General features: G+C 36.1%; 3 protein-coding genes across 8 annotated transcripts; 2 read left to right on the top strand and 1 right to left on the bottom strand.

The window, feature by feature from the left end:
• Positions 1-1,288: 1,288 nt before the first annotated feature.
• LOC124400062 (oxytocin-neurophysin 1-like) lies at positions 1,289-16,158 on the bottom strand. Of its 2 annotated transcripts, none has more exons than XM_046871565.1 (5): positions 16,012-16,158; positions 3,002-3,039; positions 2,776-2,897; positions 2,429-2,633; positions 1,289-1,562 (listed from the first exon to the last, which is right to left on the bottom strand). In XM_046871565.1, the coding sequence occupies exons 3-5, from the start codon at positions 2,893-2,895 to the stop codon at positions 1,426-1,428; spliced, it is 462 nt and encodes a 153-aa protein (XP_046727521.1). In that variant the 5' UTR covers positions 2,896-2,897; positions 3,002-3,039; positions 16,012-16,158; the 3' UTR covers positions 1,289-1,425. The 2 variants fall into 2 exon arrangements, with proteins under 2 accessions (XP_046727521.1, XP_046727522.1); XM_046871566.1 differs by having other exon boundaries at positions 16,033-16,158.
• On the top strand, positions 5,136-10,183 carry znf366 (zinc finger protein 366). Of its 5 annotated transcripts, none has more exons than XM_046871559.1 (7): positions 5,282-5,388; positions 5,787-5,858; positions 6,391-6,419; positions 6,496-7,583; positions 7,871-8,062; positions 9,018-9,192; positions 9,337-10,183. In XM_046871559.1, the coding sequence occupies exons 1-7, from the start codon at positions 5,384-5,386 to the stop codon at positions 9,780-9,782; spliced, it is 2,007 nt and encodes a 668-aa protein (XP_046727515.1). In that variant the 5' UTR covers positions 5,282-5,383; the 3' UTR covers positions 9,783-10,183. The 5 variants fall into 5 exon arrangements, with proteins under 5 accessions (XP_046727519.1, XP_046727517.1, XP_046727518.1 ...); XM_046871560.1 differs by having other exon boundaries at positions 5,286-5,388; positions 5,800-5,858; XM_046871561.1 differs by lacking the exons at positions 5,282-5,388; positions 5,787-5,858 and adding an exon at positions 5,161-5,256.
• mrps27 (mitochondrial ribosomal protein S27) lies at positions 15,634-24,602 on the top strand. Its single transcript, XM_046871564.1, has 11 exons — positions 15,634-15,780; positions 16,185-16,262; positions 16,430-16,500; positions 17,356-17,414; positions 17,544-17,658; positions 17,836-17,914; positions 18,002-18,117; positions 20,150-20,252; positions 20,555-20,697; positions 22,253-22,405; positions 24,226-24,602. Exons 1-11 carry the CDS (start codon positions 15,705-15,707, stop codon positions 24,463-24,465), a joined length of 1,233 nt encoding a protein of 410 aa, XP_046727520.1. The 5' UTR covers positions 15,634-15,704; the 3' UTR covers positions 24,466-24,602.
• The last annotated feature ends 1,028 nt before the right edge of the window (positions 24,603-25,630 follow it).

Below are 25,630 nucleotides of genomic sequence, written 5' to 3'. Positions count from 1 at the left end.
TCGCTTTTACTGGTTAGCCGAAAAGAACACAGTGCATATTCGTGTTTTTAGAGTAAACGTGGCTCTCTGGTCAGATTGGCCAATGCCTTTCATAGATCCAATGTTGACCTTTGGCCCAGCAATCCAATAAAACTTTACTCAGCATATCTTTCACCTGATCAGATTTTCAGCATGATGATCAAAGCAATTATAGCTGGTTAATTGTACTTTGCAATTTGATTAACATTATGCGCTTCATTTCATCTGAATTATCATCTTTTTTCACTGTTCAGTAAAATCAGTGCACACATATTTCTGTTTTATGTTGTATTACAAATCATTCTCACTTACAACAGTCCAGACTTTATACTATATTGTTATTAGCATAAATTATTTTTAAATGCAATATGCATTTTATAACTAAGTACATTTTGGCCATTTTTCAGTGATCTCATTGACACTCATTTTCACCACTACTGTTTCACCAACATTGACATCACAGTAAATAACACTTATTATTTCTGTGTCTATTTTCCAAACTTGTGTTATGTACTTACACAAATCTACTCAGACCTGATGTGTTTTTTAAAAATTATTATTTTCAGATTGTATGGATGAATTATGATATTATATTATAAATATCATTTTTTAAAGCATGGTAACCAATACAAAATGTTTTTCTCAACTTGCATGCAAAATGTTTCTACTTTTAACTATAACACAGTTCCATATTAATCTCTAAATCTCCCAGTTTATTATTCAGTTCTTTGTCTTAAAACATATTATAGCCTGTAGTAACTAGTGCAAGACTCTATTTTACATTTTTAATTGGTGACACTGGTGGACTCTGAACTTAAAGCTTCTCCTCCCAGTCAATGGTTATCACTTCTTCATTACTTTACCTTATCAGAAACAAGTCAGAGCAGTTTTGTGTTGTATATTAAAATAATGCAAGCATTAAAGCATAATAAAGCACAAAAATCTAAATAGGTAATAGAATGGAATCCATCTAAAACATTCCATATACACATTTAACAAAATATTATATATTTAATGTATTGATTTAACCCTTTAAGGTGAACTCCCTGACACAGTCTTTAACCCAGATAATAGTGTTAAGGAAGATAACCCATGAACAAATAGTCCTCGTAAATTTATCATGTACTTACAACATGCCGATCTTTACAGCCATCAAATTAAAATGACATCAACTTACTAGACTTCCAGCAAGAAGTGACACAAAACATATTTTCTCTACATTTATTTTCAGCATAACTATAATCAATCAGTAACAATCTTCATTAGCCACTACATGTTCATCCATAAATAATTACCTAATTACATTTCTAATTACAGTGTTAGAGTGCAGTATAGTGTATAGGAGATGGTAAAGAATTCAAGTAATCAAAAAAAGTTGAGGAAATACATTGCTAGTTCAACAGAGGCTCATTGGTGCTTTTTGTTGACAAAATGTTGCCTGGTCAGATGTAGCAGCTTCATGAAAAGATCTCCACCGGGACCATCACTGCTCTCTGGATCAGATTCATCATCAGCCAGACACAACAAATCAGTGCTGCAGCCCTCTGTAAAAGAAAATGCAAGCAATCAATCCAGATGTGCAAAAAAAAAAAATGTCCATCTATCCATATAGCTAGCTCCCTTAAAGGGTACTACATGATCAGGTGCAATTTCTGCAGCTCAATTATTGCTGAAGTGTGGGAAATGTAGCCAGTTGTTAAACAGCGTACACATTTAGTGTCAGCAAACCAATTATCTATCCAATGTTGCAAACCAAACAACAGTTTATGACTAGTTGTAAAATAAAGTTGATCTTATCTATGTAGATGACTCAGTTAAGCACCAAAAGCCACACTGGCCTGAAATCTCTAGCATAAGACGATTGTTAAAATCATTGCACCATGATTTTGTTTTGCTTTCTCATGCCCATTTTTCTCAAGCTTTACGAAGTCTGAAAACTTTTTTTTTTTTTTTTATTGTGATCCTACATTTGGCATTCCGTTCCCATAAGCATTCTTGCATTCCTCACATTTTTATACTTTCTATTTACTATTTTTATATAGATAATATATTATATATCTTGTATAGATCTAATGTGTTTATTGTGAGACATCCAACAAAACATTTTACCATATGTTTGTGTGTATATATATATATATATATATATATATATATATATATATATATATATATATATATATATATATATATATATATATTTTTTTTTTTTTTTTTACTACTGAAAGTCTTTTGTCTAAACAAATATTTAAAAAACATGTGGACAGTTTACTATAATGTAAATGTTTTGTTAAATATTATGTTTGGAAATCTGAAAGGTTTTACAGTCACAGTCCAAATCGTTAACATAAACATCAAGGACATCAAGATATAAAATCTAAACTTTTTATTTATTTTTTATTTATTGTTTTACCTGAGTTACAGCAGACACCTGGAGCAGCACAGTGTCCACCCTCAGATCCACATGCTCTACCTCCATTCTCACATGGAGTGGGAATGTAGTTCTCCTCCATGCAGCTCGCTGCTTCAGGAGAGCCCACAGAGCAGCCTAAACCTGCTGCACAGCAAATATTGGGCCCAAAGCAGTGGCCCCTGTCCCTAGGACCACAAGTCACACACTACAAAATAAAGAAATGCATGACAGTAACCATTAAGGGGTATATTTTCACCTTGGCCAATACAAATCTAAGAAAACATTCATCTCTCTAATCTCTCCTCATACGTTTTGTAGTTGACACATTTACCATATACTCTACACACCTTGCGAGCTGGTGCATCAATCAGGGATCTTTTGCCACCTACTGGGCAGTTAGAGATGTAACAGGCTGAGCAGACGTAAAGAAAGCACAGCAAAGACACATACAGTGCAGTCCCAGACATAACTGCAGAAATGAGAAGAAACTACTTATTAATATGTAAACATAAACAAGCTAAGACACATAAAGTACATTATTAGCAACATACTTAGTGAAACATAGTTACTTACTGCTTGATGAGCTTCTGGTTTCTGATATTCACAGTTGACTGCAAAGAGAGCAGAACAGATAATGGAGGTTGGAGACAAAAAGAGCCTTTTTATACTCACTTGATGAGTAAAGAAAGTGCCACATGTGCACCCAATGTGCGACATTTAACATCTAATGATTTAATCTTAATCACAGCAGTTAATAATCTAATTTGTCGAATAATTTTAATCATCAGGCCCCATGGTCTTATGTCAAGCAGAGGGTCACTACAGACCGTATCTCAGTTGCGTGATCATGCATTTATCACAAGGCACTTAGTCAAATGGAAAACAGCTCTCATGTAGTTTCACTCTTCCCTTTCAAATTGTGTTATATGCAGACATGAATTTGTTGCTATTTTTATCATACAGAAAGTCAAGAATTTCAAGAAGAGACATATGATAATCATAATCTGAAAATGTGTAATTGGGAAATGTGTAATGGTAATTTATAATTGAATGTATATAAAAAAATAATCCTCTGGTGAATAAATGCAAGTGACACTACCTAAAAAAATTAGTGTCCCAAAACTATTTTCCTTTTGACCCCATCTGCATGGACACTCGCTCGCTCGCTCGCTCACTCACTCACTCACTCACTCACTTACTCACTCACTCACACACACACACACACACACACACACACACACACACACACACACACACACACTCAAGGTCACTCTCAAGGTCACTCATCGCCACTCAAAACCTTCAATCAAGATTTTTGTTCGTCTGTCGGGTCAGCAGGTTAACTGATGTAACAAGAGTTATTTCATGATGGGATGATGAACATAATAATTAAAGATATTTCATGTACCAATTGGTTTGCTTAATTAGCTTCTTTCATTGAGTAAAATGCAAGAATATGCTACTAAAGTAGATACTTTAGTCCAGATACAAAGAAATCTAAAACAAAAAAAGGAAGAAATCTAAAACATTTAAATAAGTAACTAATTTAAATTAGTTTGTCCTAATATGCAAAATTATTATTATATATCAATTATTAACACATGCGCCAAGTATTTTAAATCAGATCAGATCAAATACCCATCAAACCCAAGTGCCTGTCATACCCTGAAGCAGGATATCACCTGACAGATAATAATGCATTTATTAGCAGTAGTATTCCCTGTTGCTGTGATTAAAAGTTACTTCTGCTCGTATATTTTCCAGCTGTAGAACTTTTTCTTCACTCTCAACCTCTGTATATTTTTTTACAATGCCTATAAATTTATATTGTCAAATGATATGTAATTCCTTAGTTGCCACAATAGTCACAGTGCATGAGGCCCACACATTTGTAAATACATTTGCAGGTGCAGACAGAGTTTACTGCCACTGTCTGGTGGAAGGAAAAATCACAACATGGCCTGCAGGTCCATTTCATACATTCAAAGAAAGAAGTTTCAGACTAATGAATGTTTGTCAGTGGGCTGCACTTGGCCCTGGGCTTCAACTATTTACACTTTTGCTGTATCCTCTTAAATAACTTTTTTAAATATGTGAAGCTGTTAGCAAATATATCACATTGTGGTAACATACCAAAACCATAGAATTCAGTTTTATAGTTAGCAAACTATGATTTTATTTAATTCTGTTGCCATAAATAAACTTGCTAAGAAGGGGAAATGTATTGTAAAACAGTTGTATCTAGTTTAGCTTTAATCTACTACTCCTGTGTGCAGCTGTCGGTCTTAAATGACTTTCTTTGTCAGGTTTTGTGCATGCTGTGGTTTGTGAATAAATCTGTGATGATACTGCATTTAAGAAAGAAAGTAAAGCACTTCCTTTGCTCTATCTTTGCTGGAACTCTGAAGCTTTCTTCATTCCCATCAAAACAGACACCCGATAAAGGATTTTAACCCCTATAAACTACAAGGTACTTCCTTGTAGTATTTAGTCCTTGTCAACAGCATCCGTTATGCATACAACATTCCTATGAAGCTTAGCTCTAAATCTATTAATCTGTAAATAATAAACACTTTTAGTTTTTTTCCAAGCCACACAAGTGTAAAAGTTTGAAGAGGAATGGAGATGTCTATCTAATGTTTCCTTATTTTTCGACAGGAAGGCACAGGCTTGTTGACTTCCTCTCCCCTCCCTTCCTTCCTTCTCTCCGAAGGTACTCATCTGAAAAATGGGAACAAAGTGATTGTTCCTGTTCTCTTTCTTAAGTCACTTCAAATGCTGTCTGCTATGTTGGAGGCACATTGTCCAGATCACGGGGCAAGCGACAGGTAAGTGCATTGCTCGCTAACGCATTAACACACAGGCTGAGACTAGGGTAGTATTTAATCAGGGAGCACTGAACGAGGAGGAGCTTGAGTGTATTACCTGGAACCATCAGGGCAGCCTTGATGGTCAATGAAGTGAGTAGATTTTCTTTTTACAGGTGTTATAGTGAATTGTGAGTTATGGCGTATTTTGTTTGGTCATGCAATATACTGCATGCTAAACATATCTACTTTCTAAAAGTGTCTTAGTAAATAGATTAAATGTATATATTATATATGTCATCTACTTTATCACACAATAATGTCAATTTTACTTCCTATTCTGTTTAAATTTTGCAAATACTCTCACTGACATTTAAACAAAACATATTTCACATCATAACCACCTATTCACTGGATGTAACTGTATGAGGCGTTCTTTACATTTATCGAGTTTTCTGCTCAACTGGGGACATTATTCCAAAAGATTTTAGGGTTTTATTATTTTTTTACAGTTAAGATTATGATTTTAAAACTAATTAAATTTTTTTGAGAATTTTTTTTCAGACTAATAACAATGTCACAAAACCGAAATACCAAAATGAAGAAGAACCAATGAACTTCCGGTATTTCTCTTTTACATTAAACCTTCCCTATTCACTTTCCCTCTATTTAGTGATGTTAGCCAAATGTAATCCTTTTGAAATGAAATACAGTGCATTTACATCTTATATAAAATTTTTACAGAGGATTGTGGTTTGGTCTAGTGCAAAGAGAGAAGTGCTTGTTGTGACAAAGTGGAAGATGAGCTAAGAAAATTTACATTAAGAAGCACAAACTGACAAATAAGTGATAAAAGTGCTTCAGCAGTTTGTAAATACTTGCTCTTTGATTACTATTTATAAGCAATGATTAAATCTCTTTACAGTCTGTCTTTAGCAATATCAGCAAGATTTATTTAAAGTATATATATATATGTAAATATATATATATATATATATATATATATATATATATATATATATATATATATATATATATATATATATATATATATACACTTTAAATAAATCTTGCTGATATTTATTACAATGAATTTATTCTCCATGTCAGCTATACATTTACGTTTACACTAGCAACTTGTGTTTATCTTCCCAGGCACGTGATGGACAAATCCATAATTTATGGTAAAAGAAAAAACCAAACTGATATTAAAGTGAGGACTTGTACAGACCCATAACAACAACATCTTTCTTTTACTAGCAAATCAGCTGCTCAATCATCTCAATATGGATCCCAATGATTATGAGTCCAAAAGGGCAGATAATCCCAATACCAGAACTGTTAACCTCTCCCATCTTCCCTACCCTATTGCTCAGCCTGTCCCTACCAAACCTTTTCCAGCCAAATATATCCCCGAGATGATCGATCTCAACAAGTTTCATTTTCATAGAGTACTGGGTAGATACAATACAATGCAGGTCAAACAAGAAACAGTTAAACCCATGCCAATATGGCCTTCATCTCCCTTTCTCCTGCATCCACCTTCTCCATACTTTTCACCCCTCCGTCCAAGCTTGGTCCCTTTCCCATTCCTGATGCCAGGCCCAGTCATGCACCTTTCTCCCAATTCCTTATACCAACGTGAAATGCCAAGATACTACAGAAGAGGCACAGACAGCCCCAGAGCTGGGCTAAGCAGTGCTGAGAAACTTGGCCTGAACATCCACATAGATGACAGCTACTACGTGGATGTAGGAGGTGAACAGAAGCGCTGGAAGTGCCGCATGTGTGAGAAGTCCTACACTTCTAAGTACAACCTTGTCACACACATCCTAGGCCACAGTGGCATCAAGCCACATGGCTGTGGCCTCTGTGGAAAGCTGTTCAAGCAGCTGAGCCACCTGCACACACACATGCTCACCCACCAAGGCGCCCGTCCCCATAAGTGCCAGGTGTGCCACAAGGCATTCACTCAGACGAGTCACCTGAAGAGGCACATGATGCAACACAGCGATATCAAGCCATATAGTTGCAGTGTATGTGCTCGGGGTTTTGCCTATCCCAGTGAGCTGAAGGCCCATGAGCTGAAACATGAGAGGGGCCAAGAAAATGTGTGTGTGGAGTGTGGTCTTGACTTCCCGACACTTGCGCAGCTGAAACGACACCTGACGGTCCACCGTGGACCAGCACAGTACAACTGCAGTGAGTGTGGCAAGAGCTTCCAGTACCCAAGTCAGCTGCAAAACCACATGATGAAGCACAAGGACATACGGCCGTTCATCTGTAGTGAGTGTGGTATGGAGTTTGTGCAGTCTCATCACCTAAAGCAGCACACCCTGACCCACAAGGTAAGTGTAAATATTATTGGGTAAATAAAGGGCAAAATGTAGTAGTTTCAGAATGCAATACAAACAAGATAATAAAAAAATGTATTTATAAAAATTAGTAATCCTTGTAATGTGTAAACTGAGAACCTGGTATTCAAAGAATTTGGAAATAAAAGGAATCAACCATTCAACTATTGGATTAATATTATAATGCTATTTATTTTAAAGTCAACTCGACTACGTTATATACAGTATAAGGATATTTAACATACACATAACCTTGTTCTTCATTTCAACTTGTTTTGCAGGGAGTAAAGGAGCACAAGTGCCGCATCTGTGGCCGTGAGTTCACACTGCTGGCCAACATGAAGCGTCATATTTTGATCCACACCAACATCCGTGCGTACCAGTGCCACCTGTGCTACAAGAGCTTTGTTCAGAAGCAGACACTCAAGGCTCACATGATTGTCCACTCAGATATCAAGCCTTACAAATGCAAGGTGAGTCACAGCATGACCTCCATTATGATAGTTTAACAAATCTGAAGTGAGGAATTAATATGCAAGCCTAACTCTCATAAGATGGGGAATAAAGAGAATTAGTAAAGGCCAAGGTCAGCTAAAATCTTTTCTGTTTCCAGACAAGGCACTATCTGGTCATTACAACATCATTTTATATGACATGATCATTTTGATAGGTCAAATTTCTACCTGTTTTTATTCACTCATGTAAGTATTTTCTTTTACTTTAAAGCAGTTTAACATGCATTGGTAAGGTACTGAAATTACATACTTGCAGAGATGCAAGTCCTTCAACAGGTAACACCAAAATTAGTCATTTTGGGGTCCTTGCTGTTTTGAAATGCTTGTGACCTTAGACTAAGATGGCTTAAGGCGATGACCAGATAGCTTCGTTTTTTGGCAACCTTATGTCTCCTTGTGCATAGGAAGGATATCTCCTCACAAAACTGCCCCTGTAACAATAGCACTCGTGTCCCTTGAGAAAAGGCCCCACAAATAGATTTCATCTCGCTTTCTCTTGTGCTTGGGAGCACTTCCTGTTTTCTCACGGTCCTTTTGGACAGTTTACAGTCCCTCTCTCCTCCTGAAGGAAAGGCCCACCCTAATGAAAAAAATAATGTAGAGGAAGGACAGCACAGGAGTGCCCTTCCCAGTAGGGTTCTGGCCCTTTCTGCTGGCCTCTTCCTTTTGCTGCTTTGCTCACCCATTCATGATTACTTTCAGCAAGTGGATTTAATAACAGTGAAAAATATTTTTTTCTGTTTCCTCAAATATTTAAGTTTTTAACTCAAGTAAATTGATTGGTGGAAGGAATTTCTGTGTGCTCCTACAAAAATGTACACTAAAGAAAGAACAGAGCAATATTATTAATATGTCTATTAAGTTCCAGGTATATTAACTCTTTTTAGCCTGAATTGTTTTATTCTGTTTTCAGTTATGTGGGAAGGAGTTCAACAGGATGCATAATCTGATGGGCCACATGCATTTGCACTCAGACAGCAAACCTTTCAAATGCCTGTACTGCCCAAGCAAGTTCACTCTGAAAGGCAATCTGACCCGCCACATGAAGGTTAAACACGGCATTATGGACAGAGGACTAGACGCCAGAGGTACAGAATTTTACATTAAACAGAGTTTGAGTCATTTTAAGCAGCCAAATATTTACTGTTTACTTGTATTTAATCATGCATGCAATTTTTATAAAAATCATGCGTTTAGATATATCATGGATTAACATTGTCTTCTCTCTGAAGTATTTAGGCGCAGAGGACGGTTATGTCTTTCCAGCCCTTTTCGTCTCCTGTCTCGCTTCAGTCAGGACAAACCTTTCGATTTGTCCCGGAAGAATCATCCCCAACTCCGTCTTTCTCAGTCAGATGGTGAAAGTCGTGAGGAAGATGAGGACAGCCTGTACAGGATGAGCCAGTACAGCCCTGATCGTTACCAGACAGAACTGGCAAGGGCCAGAGAGGCAGACGATGAAGATGATGAAGATGAAGATGGGATCATCCAAGAAGAAGAAGAAGAAGAAGAAGAAGAAGAAGAAGAAGAAGAAGAAGAGAAAAGTGGAAAGCAGTTTACCTTCAGCAAAGAGGAGCTTCAGTGTATACGTTACAGAGAAAGTCAGCCAGGCTCAGTTTCTGATGGAGAGCTCTACTGTAGTAAACCATACAGGGATAGAAAATTAAGCTGTGAATGAAGTCTAATTAATTAGTCTAATAATAATTCTAAAAACATATCTGTAAAATATCTCTTCAAAAAGCAAAAAGGGAAATAAATCTGTGAATAAATCTTCATTTCCAGTAATATTGTAGCATGAATGAATTTGTTAATAAAACAGCATTTTATTTAAGGTAATTAATGTAATTTTTCTTAAATGTCATTTAATGCATATCCTCTAACAGTGTGCATGTTTTAACCTATTGTATATTTTGTAAGGAGATGTATTATTAATAAAGAATGCGATTTGAGAGAAATTACAGAAATTTCTATGTACTGATATTTTCATAACATTTAATTTCTTTTTATTGAATTTTTTCTGTGAAGTGTGAAATTAAATCCCAATCTGTATTTATAAAAAATAAATATGTTTAAAAACTATTGCGTATTCCATCATCTTTCATGTATTTATAGGTATTTTCAATAGAAAACATTATAAAGCAACTGATTAGATTTGAATAAACTCTTGCAACATTTGTAAAGAAAAAAGCTTCACCAAGTTTGACTGACTATCTGCTGCATTTCAGAACAAAGGCAAGCCTTTTTCAACTTCCTTATTATATAAACATGTTTTGTAACTTGTGTGTAACAAATGTGATAAATGCTTCATTCTTTATCCAAAGCACACAACAAATGAATATGACAAGTCTTTCTAACAGTTTGTCCAATTCTTAATTATTAATAGTTCTAACTTTCTTGAAACACATCTAGCTTCTTGGAAAATGAAAGGAAGTACAACAGAATGCATCACGTACTCTGATCAAACAAGCCTTGTCTGAACTCTGTGTGAAGTCTAGATCATAGGCCTTCAGCGTCATATCTATAATATGTGGTGTCTGCCATTGTTTTACTATAATTAATACACTCATGGGACAAAAGATATGCAATTCTTGACCGTACAAAGATAATTATATCATTTGGCATAGCAATGCAATGCATTACACTATATGCAACCAGTAACTTACTATGCAAAAGAATGCATTGATTTCACACATAATTATTTCTATGCTGCATTTTCTCATATTTTTATACATTTATTATTAGTTATTGTGTATATGTGTTTATATTAACCCCAGATTACAGCAAGAGATAGAATAAAATACTATACTATATATACTATATGTACTACATGCTGAAACCTATAGTACATCTGGAAAGTATTCACAGCGCTTCACATTTTCCACATTCCTCAAGCTTCATCAGGTTGGATGGGGAGCATCAGTGCACAGCCATTTTCAGATCTCTCCAGAGATGTTCAATTCGGCTCAAGTCTGGGCTCTGGCTGGGCCACTCAAAGACATTCACAGAGTTGTCCGGTTGCCACACCTTTGTTATTTTGGCTGTGTGCTTAGGGTTGTTGTCCTGTTGGAAGATTAACTGTTGCCTCAGTCTAAGCTTCAGAGAGCTCTGGAGCAGGTTTTCATCAAGGATGTCTCTGTATATTGCAGCATTCATCTTCACCTGGATTCTGACTAGTCTTTTAGTTCCTACCACTGAAAAACATCCCCACAGCATGATGCTGCCACCACCATGCTTCACTGTAACTGTGGTTGGTGGATGGTATTGGATGGTATTGGCCAGGTAATGAGCAGTGACTAGTTTCCTCCAGACATGATGCTTGGTATTCAGGCCAAAGGGTTCAGTCTTTGTTTCTCATGGTCTGAGAGTCCTTCAGGTGCCTTTTGGCAAACTACAAGTGGGCTTTCATGTGCCTTTTACTGAGAAGTGGATTCCGTCTGGCCACTCTACCATATAAGCCTGATTGGTGGAGTTCTGCAGAGATGGTTGTACTTCTGGAAGGTTCTTCTCTCTCCACAGAGAAATGCTGGAGATCTTTCAGAGTGACTATCTGGTTCTTGGTCACCTTCCTGACTAAGACCATTCTTCCCTGATTGCTCAGTTTGGCCGGGCAGCCCACTCTAGGAAGAGTCCTGGTACTTCCAAACTTCTTTCATTTACGGTTGATGAAGGCCACTGTGCTCATTGGAACCTTCAATGCTCCAGAAATATTTTTGTACCCTTCCCCAGATCTGTGCCTCGATATAATCTTGTCTCTGAGATCCACAGGCAATTCATGGCTTGGTTTGTGCTGTGGCATGCACTGTTATCCTTATATAGACAGGTGTGTGCCTTTCCAAATCATATCCATTTAACAGAATTTGCCACAGGTGGACTCTAATCAAGTTGTAGAAACATTTAAAGGATGATTAGGGAAAACATGATGCACCTGAGCTCAAATGAGTGTCATAGCAAAGGCTGTGAATACTTATGTACATGTGATGTTTTGCAAAGATTTTAAACAAACTTGTTTCATGTTGTCATTATGGGGTATTGTTTGAAGAATTTTGAGGAAAATAATTAACTTACTCCATTATGGAGTAAAGCTGTTACATTACAAATTGTGGAAAAAGTGAAATGCTGGGAATACAACAATCAAACAACAAAATGGGGGAAAATGAAATCTCGTTGAACATGGCATAGATGTTGTTGCAATGCAACAATACCTAGTATAATCACACTTTAACAGTTACTATTAGAAATTATATTCCAAATCACAATCTCATTTTGCAAATAATGTTATAAGCTACACTACTTAATCAGGTAATGGAATTTCTATAGTACAAGATCAAGACACTGAAATATTGACATAGGCCTAAAGACAAATAGCTTAACATTTTCCTGCATGTTCTGTACCTGTAATTTCACTTCCTGTTTTGGCTGAACATTCTGTCCCAGCTAGATAACTTCCATTCAGCTCAGTTTAGATAAAGATATAGCTGCTAGTTAAAAAATCCTTAGATATATTGGAATAGATAGATAGATTCAACTTTTAAAGCAATGCTGGCCGCACTCATGCTTTTGTTTTTTGAAGCCAGTTTCTGCAGCCTTGCAAGGCCTGTTCTGAGTGGAACCCGTCTTTGTTTGACCCTGGCCGTTGTACTGTAACTCAGTTTCAGAGTGTTACCGATCTTCTTATAGTCTAGGCCATCTATGTGAAGAGCAACAACTCTAATTCTTACATTTTTAAAGAGTTCTTTGCGATGGGGTGCCAAGTTGAACATCCAGTGGTCGGTAAGAGAATTGTACTCCAAATTTGAACTGCTCTAATAAAAAATACACAAATGTTTATGGTCCTGTCAAGCAGACAAAAACATGTACATAATGAATAGGACATGTGACTTTGCATGACATACAGCTATTATTACTTAGGGTGTACTCAATTTTGTTGGCAGTTATTTTGACAATAATGGCTGTATGTTGAGTTATTTTCAGAGGACAGTAAATCTGTACTGCTATACAAGCTGCACATTGACTTCTCTAAAATATATCTAAGTTTCATTTTTATAGTATTGTCCCTTGAGAAGATAGTTGATGAAGATGGTAGCTGAAATGTGTCTACATTACTGTTTCACAGTGTTAACAGAAGCCTGACAAAGACAAGGTAAGTGATGACCAGTGGTGTTACATGACAGTGGGTTCATGATTAACCAAACACATTTTAGTATATAGACCATATTATCTGGGAACTGCAGGGTTTGCAGACCTCTTGGCAGCACTGCAGTGGAAAATAAGTCAACAAGCCAAAACCAGACAGACCAGGCCACTGGGAACTCTCTAGAATCTCCTGATGGCCACTCTGGGCCTTGGTCTATTTTAGAGTGAACTTCAAGCAGAGTGGTCGGCACACATGATATATTTATATATATATATATTGTTTTGCCTGCTCTATACCTGGCTAAAACATCAAAAATTATTCTTGCTTGTTATAGATAATGCAAATAATTTATGAATTAATGATAACATCAGCTTAGTTGCACATTGGTTTGTTGTTGTAGCATTAAAAGAGAACATTATAACTAAGTCTTTACTTAACGTCAGCAAATACTCATCTCTCGTATAATAAAACTGGATCAATAATCAAAGCTTAAATGTACAAATATATGCTCCAAGTGGTTGACTTTCTCATAAATGAGGCTTTTTGAGGAGAATTAGTGCACAAATAATTGTTCTTTTCTTGCTCTATTTTAATAAAGTTATGATATCACATTGGTCTAACGCTCCAGCACACAGACAGATATCTGTGTATGTGATTTATGTCACCTACAACACCCAAAAACATCTATAATTGCAAATCTCCTAGTCTTATGCCAGTTTTTATGTAAAACCACATCCAACTATCTTTCACAGACTTAAATATCCTTTTTTGAATGTGTTTTTTAGCCCTTGCAGGCCATCCACACAGGGCTGTGAGATGGTGGCCCTTTGTGAAACCATGAACCTGGAAAGGAAGTACTCATATCCTCATCCTCTCCTCCATCCACCTCAATGTTTCAGTCCTAAGACCAACGGGAAGCACGCGCTGCCACAGAATCAGGTACTGCGACTCAGGTCTGCTGAAGTGAAACCTCTGGATGAGTCAGGACAAAGGAGAATCTGTAACTGTCTTCATCATGAGAAAGGTGCAACAAAGTGGAAAATAAAACCACTGTTGTTTTTTCTCCCTCCTACTAGTTCCACTTCTGCTACATAGGTGGGAAGGTGCAAGAGAGGCTTCACAAACAAAGAAAAAAAAAAAATCTATATCTCAAATTTTCATCCTGCTTTTGGTATTTGTATCATGAATTTTATTTATACCAGGTCATTTCTATATTTGCTCTTTCTAAGCTGTTGGTACTTGTTTACAGCAAATTTGTTTCTGTGACAATGTCTAATGGCCATACAGAAAAGATTTAAATTCAGTTTGGTTTACAAGGCTCATATATATATATATATATATATATATATATATATATATATATATATATATATATATATATATATATATATATATATATATATACATTAAATGTATGACAAGACAAACATCTGAATGTTAAAAAAATTTACTTCCTGTTACTTTGGTTAAGTGGAATGCTTAATTTCTTATACCATTAAATATTGAAATATAAATCTATTTGGTATAATCAAAAAAGTATAATCCTTTTTTTTATGTTTCCACATATAATGATCAGCATTATAATCATTAGCTATATTAGATTAATAAAGCAAAGAAAACAAGTTAAGAACACGAGTGACAGACATCTTTGGACTTAGTGGAAAAGGAGAATCTTTCAACTTAGTGGAAAAGGAGAGTTTAACAAATATGTCTGTAAAAATTATGCAGTTTTTTTTTGTTTGTTTGTTTGTTTTTTGCTCAGTGTGTATTTCTCATAAACAATTTTTTAATTGTGCAAACTTGTAAATGGTTTAGAATCAGCTGTTAAATTATTTGTAATGTTTATACTGTGACGATTTAAGCAGACAAAATTTTAACATACAATACAAATTTGAAACCTGTTAAAATAATTCCAACTGAGTTGATATATAAATGACAAAGTATCTTATGACTCAAAATCTCAAAAATGAGCTTATTATATATATATATTATTATTATTATTATTTTAATTTATTTTAAAGATAGTAGCGGATTTTATTAAAACTATTAGTCAGTTGTCTGTGAGTAAAAGTTGGCATTAAAAATACTTGTAAATTAAATGAGTAAATAATAACTGCTTTTGTCAGTCGAATGTAACAATTTATGTAAATCTTTCCCCCTTGTGTTGTAGATGTTTTAACGTTAGTTGGATTTTCTTGGGTGCCATACGCGTGTCTGAGTCTACGAATGCCGGCTAATAGCGCCCTCTACTGACACGCCGTTTTATTTACAATTTGAACTAAACCAAGATTATTAAAAAGCGTTAATTGAAATAACCTTATCTTATATATACGAACGTGTTTAGTTCTATGTATTTCGTTGTCTGGAATGAGATACAATGATAAATGAGGTGCAATAAAAATAAATGCAAAGAAATCTAAAAACAGCGGTTTCCCCCCCACTAGTTTCAAGTGGTACAACCCAAATATGGCTGCCTCCATCCTGCAACGCTGTGTCCTGTCTGTCAGGACTTCACCGAAATGTTTGACTCTGTGCTTAAGTGGTGAGTTTTTAAATGAAATGTTTAGTTTAATTATAATATTAGAATTTTCTATTTTTTGTTTGGATGTGTTTATTGCAAATGCCCTGGTAAAGTATAGCTTGTTTGCCAAGGTTGCTACATAGCTAGTATAGTTATCCTAGAGTATAACGTTAATACAAATAAGTAACTAAATATATTTAATGACGAGCAGGTGAATAAGTCTGATTGGTATTAAACTGAGAAAATACAAACCGATAGTATCCAAATAATTACTTTCAACAGGATGGACGATTCGTTCTTGTTGCTAAAGATACAGGTGCTAGCTGTATCAGGTCACAATGTCGTTGCATCCCAAACTCTTCGTACGGTTGTGTATTACTTTATGGTTGTGCATTTGGAGATGAGCCGGTGTGTGTATGTTACAGGCAGAAGATGTCTGCTCTCGTCGGCATACACAGACACCAGAGTGTGGGAGCAAAGAGAACACGACCCCCAAAACCTTGGTAAGCGCTTTCTGTATATTCCAAACCACTCATCCGTGTAGTAACGTTTAACAGAAAGCAGTGTTTGTCTTTTCTCTTGTCATTGCAGATACTAAGGCTTCGAGCTTGAATTATTTTCATGTTGATTTTGTGCCTTACTTTTCATCTTCAATATTTTCCTTTTTCAGCTAAGCTGGCCTCTCTTATGGACAAGACATATGAGAAAAAGCTTCCAGTGAGCTCTTTGACAATATCCCGGGTGAGTGAGCAACACTAATCACTTATTATATTATATTTTATATATAATATATGTATGTGTGTGTGTGTGTATGTGATGGAATGTATCATAACGCTATTTTTGCAGGGACCAAATGCTACCTTCCTTGTTTGTCTGACACATAATGCTATAAGTATATAGTTGGTGTGCTATATTGCGATGTTGTATGGATTAGAGACAGTGGCATTGACTGAAAGACAGGAGGTGGAGCTGCTGGTAGCAGAGCTGAAGATGTTGAGGTTTTTGTTGATACTGACGACGATGGCCAGGATTAGAAACGAGTTTATTAGAGGGACAGCGCATGTAGGATGACACAATTGAGATGGTTTGGACATGTGCAGAGGAGGGACATGGGGTAGGAGAATGCTGAGGATGGAGCCACCAGAAAGGAGGAGAAGAGGAAGGACAAGGAGGAGGTTTATGGATGTGGTGAAGGAAGACATGCAGGTAGTCGGTTTAAAAGAGGCAGATGTAGGGGACAGGGTATTGTGTAGACAGATAATCCACTGTAGCGACCCCTGTTGGAAGAAGCTGAAAGAAAAGGAGAAAGAAGCAGTTGGTGTGCTATATCATGGTTATGCAGTTTAGGCTATGTGCCCATATGCTTTACAAAATATGCAAAATGTTAATAGTTAAAATAAATGTTTATTAAATAAATAAATAAAAATTAATGATTTTTTTTTTGTTCACAACACACTATAATTACTGAAGATGTTTGAGTCCATTGTGCTAAGCAGTTAAAATATGGATTTTTTATTTTTATTTAAATGATATATAATATTTATTTGTGTATATATAAAAATCATTTGACCTCTGCTTTTTTTTTTTTTTTTTAAGTTTGTAGACAATATATCATCTAGAGAGGAAATTGATCAAGCAGAATATTACTTATATAAGTAAGTACAAATCTTTTTTCAATTTAACCATGTTTCAAACACAATTTAAACTTGAACCAATTTTTTATTAGAAAAGTAAAGATCTAATTTAAAAAAAAAAAAAACGTTCTGCCTTTTCTGTATTTTGAGGTTTCGACACAGTCCAAACTGCTGGTATCTCCGTGACTGGACCATTCATAGCTGGTTTCGCCAATGTGTTAAATATGGAGCCAGAGACAGAGCCCTGTACACACTAAAAAATAAGGTAGGAGAGATTACACACCCCCACCCCACCCCACATCACCACCACCCCCCCACATGGAGTTGATACAGTGTAACTTTGCTGTGTCCTTTGAGTGATAGTTAATTGTGGTGTGTTATGGATCAATAATAAATTACACATTGTACAAACATTTGAAATAATTCACTTCCCCGTTTTTAGGTACAATTTGGGATGTTTCCAGATGAGTTCACATTTAATATCCTGATTGACTCTTACCTAAAAGATGAAGACTATAAAGGTATGAGCAATAACGACTCACTATTCCTGCACCCTTGCCGCTTTATTTATAAACCTATTTTCTAATCTATATTTTTTTAAATCACAGGAGCTTGTGCAGTTGTCGAGGAGGTGATGCTTCAGGAAGCTTTTGACCTCCCCACCACACAGATCTTATCCCTTTTTGCCTTGAGCAAATATTTAGCAACCAAGCCAGACATCAGCGTATGTATTACATGTAAAAACAAAAATGAACATTGCATAAATATATCAACAATATATAAACACAGGGATATAATGCATGCGCAAATAGTTATCAGAATTTATGCCACATACAAATTGGAAAATGTACAAAAAAGATTTTAGTGCGTTCCTGAGCATAGCTACAGAAGTTCTATAAGGCCATGCATTATAATATGACCTCGACATGAGTTGTTTTCTCATGAACGTGACATAACATTGTTTTTCCGTGATCAGTCCTTATTTTTTTCCTGTGTATTGAGCATAAGGCTTGTTCTAGAGACAGCATCATGAATAATAACCATAACCATTTGTGGCAGCAGGTGCATGGATGAGGCTCTTATGACGACTACACAGATAAATTAAGTGCTGCTTACAGGGAAACAATGTCAAGATTAGGGCTGCAAATAACTATTATTTTGTACATCGATTAATCACAGAATATATTTTTATATATTTTTTTTTTTTCCTTAGAAATATTAAATGTGTACATTAAAAATTCAAAAAGCCACATATTGAAACTATCTATCATTTTAAAAAGATTATCGTGGCTGCTTGTTGAGGAGTCCATGAGGGATTTTTTAAGCATTTGAGTATGCAAGGTGAAGCAATTTGTGTAAAAGATAATTGCAGATGGCAAGTTGACAACCATGCTTAAAAAAAAATCACCATAAATTATAATACATTGTTTTGACAGTTTTTGTTAAAAAAGAAAATACACAGACATTTCAATCAGTTGTGAAGATTTAAGCATCTAGAATACTATTCATTTAATTTGGTATAATAATTAAATGATAAATGCATAAATTAAATATTCAAACATTGAAAACAAACATTTGAACGTAGGCAAGCAGCAGTAAATCACGTTTGAAAACAGAATAATTACTGTAGTAGTGGAAAAAAATGCAGCAAGCTAACAGACTTGGTTTAAAAAAAAAAATACGCATTGGTGTAAAAAATGCATAAAAATCACAACCGTGACACAAATTGTAATCATTTGCTGCTTTTAGATTTTGCATTCTTTCACTGGTTTAATTGGATCCATCACCACATCGCGAGCGAGCTGATTGTGCAACCTGATGCTCGCGAGTCACGACGGAACAGATTTAGTGCGACTGTCCAAGTTACAAACAAACAGTTTACATAATAACGCTTCATTAAACTACACCATTTTCACATGATGAGGATTCTACAGTTTTTGCTCACCGTGCTGATGGTTTCGCCTTCATCCGTGATTTGGAACGCACACTTTTTCCTGCTGCTGGTTGACCCTGTACTCTCCTCCATTTCACAAGCGGCTGTGTTATTTTACCATCATATTAACCCGGTAACTTGAGCAGCCCATTTATCGATCAATTTATCAATTAGCTGTTGCAGCCCTATTCACGATCATGAGGAAAATTAGGTAAAAAATCCTTTCATGTCGAGATCACGAGAAAACAAAAATATGATGCATGGCCTTTTCAAATTTCCATACTTAACCTTTGCTTATTTTATTTTTTTAATGCTGAACTTTTAATTAAAATAACATTTGTAATAAAGGCTTGTATTGCAAACTTTTCAAAAAGTTGTAATTAACAATTAAAAATGCTAGAATGAAGCAAACTGTTTAAGAGGTTTGGGTTTGACCAATCATCCAGCAGTAGCTTTAAGGAAAACCAACCAGTATCTTGATTATTGTTAAGCGCATATAAAAATGTCTTGGTTATTTAAAATGTTATGCAAAAGTACCTTAAAGATCAATTTATTTAGCAGATTATTAGAATAATCCTTATTTCAATTAATCCAATTTTGATTTATTTAGCTTCAGGATTATATGGGTCAGTATATCAGAGTAATGAGTTATGTGATTTTCTGATCTAGACTACCAAATATTCTTTTTACAGAAGTAACCCTAGTGGATTTAATAGAATATAAAAACATAATTTAACCCTAATGTGTGTAGAAGAATTTCTTGATTGTGCATTCAGCTACTCTGAATATTTGTCTTTTTTTAATCATTGTGTAATTTGTGCAGTGGCAGCAGGAGAGGAACATTGGAGCAACTCTTCTGCTGGCTGGACTGAAGCAGGAAAATTCTGTTGGCTTTAGTGCTCAGTTACTTGGTCATGCATTCATCGGTGTGTATCTAGTGTTCAATAAATATAATAATTATTCCGTTCAATTAACATTTTATTTTAGTTTTCCTATTATGGAAGCTTGCATAATATGGCTTTTCTATAAATTTTATGTGATGGATTTTATTTAATTGCACTCCTGACACATGAATCAGTTTTATGTACAGATGTATTGTGTACATCTAAATTGGGTAAAGCTTTAATGCATAGGGAACTACAAGTAGGGTAGTACTTTATTATATTATGAATATATTTGTGTATTTTTTTATGAAGAACCCAAACTCTTATTATTCTCCTTTCATCAGGCAAGGTAGAGCTAGCCAGAGGAATCCATGCGGTGTTTCACAATATGCCCTTGATGTGGACTCCTGGTTATCTTGGTAAAGGCCTGGCTGTTATGGAGAGAGTGTGCAATGATGCTGGAGATATGAAACTATGCAAGGAAATTGTGAGTATGCAGTGAGGTTTGACTAAAACTGTTTAAATTGCTCACATCTGTGGTACACATCTTGTAACTTCTTGGACTAAAAAAAAAAGTGTTATCATTTTAATTATGGAAAGTGTGTTCAAAGATGTATGGGTTGAAGATTAAAAGAGAGAAGACCTTATTTGTTGAAAAGAATAATCTATGTAAGCATTAGTTTCTGCTACTTAAAGCTTTCTTCATGGGAACATACAAGTTTTTGTTCCTGCCTCTCACCCACACTGATGGGCAAATGAGATAAACCGTAAACCTTCACTTAGAAACAATCATAACCATAAGGCAATTATTACCTTTTTCCATAGAATTTCTAATTGAAACCCTGTTGCCAGGAAATATCCATCTTGCCAGGTTTATAGTTTTACTAACAAAAACGTTTGTCTGTTCAACACGGTTTTGGGAAGAATCATGCTTCAGCTCAGCTTACTGCATCTGTATCCTACCTGCCGTAAAAGTTCAGGAACTCTTTCCTTGTTTTTTTTGTTAGCAACATGCTATTTAGCAGATACACTCTGAATGTCACATGTATTTGGTTATACACTCACCATCCACTTTATTAGGAACACCTGCGCATGCTTGCAGTTATATAATGAGGCAATAATATGGCAGCAGCACAATGCAGATACAGGAGCTTCAGTTATTATTCATATCAAACATCAAATGTTGCGAACTCAGTGATTTTCGGTTTGGGTATTTCATAAATACTGGGTTTTACACAGAACATTGTGAAAAAACATAAACCAATGAGTATGGGACAGTTTAGGTGGAAATGCCTTGTCGATAAGAGAGGTCAGAGGAAAATATCCAGACTGATTCTGACTGCCAGGAATGATAAAGTTACTCAGTCACTCTAATCATCTCTGCACGCTCAAAACGGCAAACCTTGAGACGGATGAGCTGCAACAGCAGTAGTTCATATTAGGTTCCTCTCCTGTTGGCCCAAACATGAACCTGAGGTTATCATGGTCACTAACTTGCCCAAACTTGCTCAGTTGATATTAAGATAACAGATCTCCTGGTCATTTTCCAGGCTTTAGTTCTCCTTGAATGAGCACTCTGTGCACAGGATAGCCCCAGATTCTTGTTCTTGACTGACAGGAGTCTGGTTATTGTTTTCTGACCTCTCTTATCAACAAGGTGTTTCAGCCTGCAGCCTGCTCCCAGGGTCTCCCCGCATTCTAAATTCTTGAGACTAATGTGTGAAAATCCCTGGAGATCTGCAGTTTCTAAAATACTCAGACCAGCCCTTCTGGCATCAACAACCATGCCACAGTTAGTCACAGAGATCATTTTTCCCTTTCCTCATTTTTTTACATGAACTGAAGATTTTGACTTTTATTTACATGATATTATGCAGAATTGTACAGGTTTTTTAGCTGTTGCACACATCAATACTTTTTAAATTTTTTATTTTTTGCATTTTCCAGCTCTCTTTCACTTGTGTTGTATTTTTACCTCACTTGCTAACCAAAAACCTAACTGTACACATCTCCACTATTACTGTGATATTTGTATTTTTCAGCTGGACTACATGCAGATGGTGCTACAGGAACTCAAGTCAACACTTGCCTCTGAAGCAGCACCAGAGCAAGCTGCAGAAAACCAGCCTGTGTTCATAGATGAAGAAGATGAACTTGAAAGAGCCAAACTACCACAGTATATCGATAGGTTCAAGGTTAGTATGTGTGCAAGTGTATGCAAAAATAGCAAAATGTTTAAGGAAATTAACCTAGTTATTGGGCAAAACCTCAATTAACATGTTTGAGCATGAAGAGCTTTACCCCTTACTAATTTTTTTTCCAGCTGTCCAGTTGCCATTTTCTTATTAATTTGACTAGTAAACAACAACTGTGTACCTTTCATTTTTGGGTGTTTGTTTTGGCTCAGAATACAAACATCCTCTATTGTTAACTGTAAATTAACAATAATATTTGTTCTTCCTTCAGTTAAACTAGCCTAATTGCAACTAGTTTTAGTATTTTTATTATTGGGTTTGTTAAAAAAAATAGCAGTTATAACTGTAGAACATTTAACTTTGTTTTTAAATATTAATAATAATTAGATTGTGTATATAATAATAATATACACACATGAGCACACCCCCACCCATCTTCTCAAGGGACAATACTAAAGAAATTAAACTTGTATATAATTTAAAATAGTCAATGTTCAGCTTGTATATCAATATTGAATTACTGAAAATGAACATGAACATGTCCAAAGTGTCAATATTTTGTGTTAGCACCATTGTTATCTATCACTGCCTTAATCCTCCTGGGCATGGAATTCATTCTTCCACTCCTCCATAATAACATCACAAGCTACTGAATGTTAGACAGTTGGCTAGTTGGAGCTTCTCCACCTTCTGCTTTAGGATACCCCACAAGTGCTCAATAGGGTTCAGGAGACAAACTTCCTCAACAAGGCATTTGTCATCTTGGCGGTGTGTTTGGGGTCGTTATTATCGTCGTTATTATGTTGGAAAACAGCCCCGTTTCTGAAGAGAGAGCATCATGTTCTGCTTCAGAATGTCAGAGTACAAGTTAGAATCCATGTTTTTTCTCAATGGACTGCAGCTCCCCAGTACCAGCAGCACTCATGCAGCCCCAGACCATGATGCTACCACCACCATGCTTGACTGTAGGCAGGACACAATACTCTATAACAGGGTGTCGCCACACATGCTGGACACCATCTGAGCTAAACAAGTTTATCTTAGTCTCATCAGACCACAGAACATGGCTCCAGTAATTTATGCTCTTGGACAGGTCGTCTTTGTTTGCGTGCTTTCTTGTGAGCCAGCTTCAGAAGATGCTTCTTTCTGGGATTACGGCCGCGGAAACAGACTTGTGTGGTGTCTGATCTATGCTTCTGCAACGTTTAAAGCAATGCTGCCAGCATTTATGCCTCTGCACCTGACACCCAGCACAAGGACTCAACTTCTTTGATAGACCCTTGGGAGGCCTGTTCCAAGCAATACCCATCTTGTAAAACCTCTGTATGATCCTGGCCACTGTACTGTAACTCAGTTTCAGTGTGTTACTGATCTCCTTATAGTCTAGGACTCTTTGTGGAGAGCAACAACTCTAAATCTCAAATCCTCAGAGTTCTTTGTCATGTGCCATGTTGAACATCCAGTGGTCAGTTTGAGAGAATGTACTCCAAGCAACAAATTTTAACTGCTCTAATACAAGATATACACATTTGTATGGTCCTGTCAAGCAGACACAAACATGAACATGATAAATAGGTTGTGGCTTTGCATGGTTACATGACGTGCAGCTGTTATCACTTAGGGTGTACTCACTTTAGTTGCCATCTATTTTGACAATAATGTCTGTATGTTGAGTTATTTTTAGAGGACAGTAAAACTGTACTGCTATACAAGCTGCACATTGCTTGATGAACTTTAAAATATATCCAAATTTTATTTCTATAATTGTCCCTTGAAGATTGTCACTTTTCTGATATATATTTAAATTGCATTCTGTGCAGGAGCTGAATGAACAGCTGCACACACAGGGGAAAGTTGAGACGCGTGGTCTGGACAAGCTTGTGTCCATCCTGGCTGAAGAGAAACTGAGGACCAGTGAGGAGCTAGATGTGGCTCAGTATGAGAAGAATGTGCAGGCCTGGGAAACAGAGCGCATACAACTTGTCCGGAGAGAGGAAATGATGAGAAGAAAAGCAGAACAGGAGCATTTGGCCACCAAAACAACCCAGGCAGCTCAGTGATGCACTCAGTTTGGGTCCATAGAAGGAGAAAAAGAGATATTGTAAATTCCTGTTTGTTACAACATAAAATAGTTTTTTTTTTCCCCCCACACTGTCAAAATCTGAATAAAAATAAAACTAGGATTTATCAACCCTTATATTTGGTTTAATTTATTTATTTGTTAGAGAGTGTGCTTAGGAAATCGACAAGCAAAACTTTTGCATAGACAGTAAATCTCAACATAATTTGCTCTTCAGGTAAGGAGGGATTTGAAAAGGTCGTAAAATGTGTTTGATTAATCTCAAATATGAGACATTTAACCTTTATTTGAAGTTGTGTAACATAAGAAAATAACCCTTATTATAATGTCTAGTCATTTGTATAAATATTTAGATATTAAGAAATTAATCTTAGCTATGCACCACTAAGTACTAGAATTAAAGAATGCATATGAGCTCCAGGAGCAGAGTTTTAGCTTTGCTCTACATTTACATCCAATTCTAATGAATGCTGTATGATATGAAGGAATCCTGGTATGTGATTGAAAGACAGTTCAGTGATCAGATGACTCAAACTCAGACATTTTCTCTCGTTTTTATTTACAAGTATGCAGAAAAAGACCTGTAATTAAGTAGGACATAAGAATCCGCTCCTATATACAGAAGCTCTTCATATTCTTACATTTTTTTCCTCACCTTTTTATCGTGAGGTTTAGTTCAGGGGCATGGGATGTACGCATATCAATCGCTTTATATACACATGATCAGTCATTTAAACTAAAATTAAAACCAGTTGGCAAATATAGGTCCATATTGTGCCCCAAAACAGCTCTGAGCTGCTGATGCATGAAGTCCATGAGGCTTCTGAAGGTGTACTGTGTAAGGAAGCAGATGCTGTAAGATACTACGAGCCTCCTTGAATTTTACTTTTGTCCATTGCATCCTGCAGATACTCGATCAGAAGTCAAACATTCTTGGACAGTAATTTGCAGCGTGGCATAGAGCATTATACTGCTGAATGAGGCCCCTGCCATTAGCAAATACCATTTGCCATGAAAGGGTGTACTTGGTCTGCAAAATGTTGACGTAGGTGGTACGTGTCAAAGTAACATCCACATGAATGCCAGAACCCAAGGTTTCCCACCAGAACATTGTCCAGATCATCACACTGCCACACTGTCTAGCC

The sequence above is a fragment of the Silurus meridionalis genome, chromosome 17, assembly GCF_014805685.1.
Source record: "Silurus meridionalis isolate SWU-2019-XX chromosome 17, ASM1480568v1, whole genome shotgun sequence".
In the NCBI taxonomy this organism is placed as follows: Eukaryota; Metazoa; Chordata; class Actinopteri; order Siluriformes; family Siluridae; genus Silurus; species Silurus meridionalis.
Note: the sequence above shows the minus strand (reverse complement) of the source record. Positions and strands in the feature narration are given on the sequence as shown.

Bases quoted from the DNA above. Each gene is read 5' to 3' on its own strand.
- LOC124400062 (XM_046871565.1), bottom strand. From the start codon at position 2,895: ATGTCTGGGACTGCACTGTATGTGTCTTTGCTGTGCTTTCTTTACGTC. The intron at 2,634-2,775 runs GTGTGTAGAGTA...TTTATTTTGTAG, and splicing joins TTGATGCACCAGCTCGCAAG to TGTGTGACTTGTGGTCCTAG. The intron at 1,563-2,428 runs GTAAAACAATAA...TTTCTTTTACAG, and splicing joins AGGTGTCTGCTGTAACTCAG to AGGGCTGCAGCACTGATTTG.
- znf366 (XM_046871559.1), top strand. The intron at 7,584-7,870 runs GTAAGTGTAAAT...CTTGTTTTGCAG, and splicing joins AGCACACCCTGACCCACAAG to GGAGTAAAGGAGCACAAGTG. The intron at 9,193-9,336 runs GTACAGAATTTT...TTCTCTCTGAAG, and splicing joins CAGAGGACTAGACGCCAGAG to TATTTAGGCGCAGAGGACGG.
- mrps27 (XM_046871564.1), top strand. From the start codon at position 15,705: ATGGCTGCCTCCATCCTGCAACGCTGTGTCCTGTCTGTCAGGACTTCA. The intron at 16,501-17,355 runs GTGAGTGAGCAA...TTTTTTTTTAAG, and splicing joins GCTCTTTGACAATATCCCGG to TTTGTAGACAATATATCATC. The intron at 20,253-20,554 runs GTGTGTATCTAG...TCCTTTCATCAG, and splicing joins ACTTGGTCATGCATTCATCG to GCAAGGTAGAGCTAGCCAGA.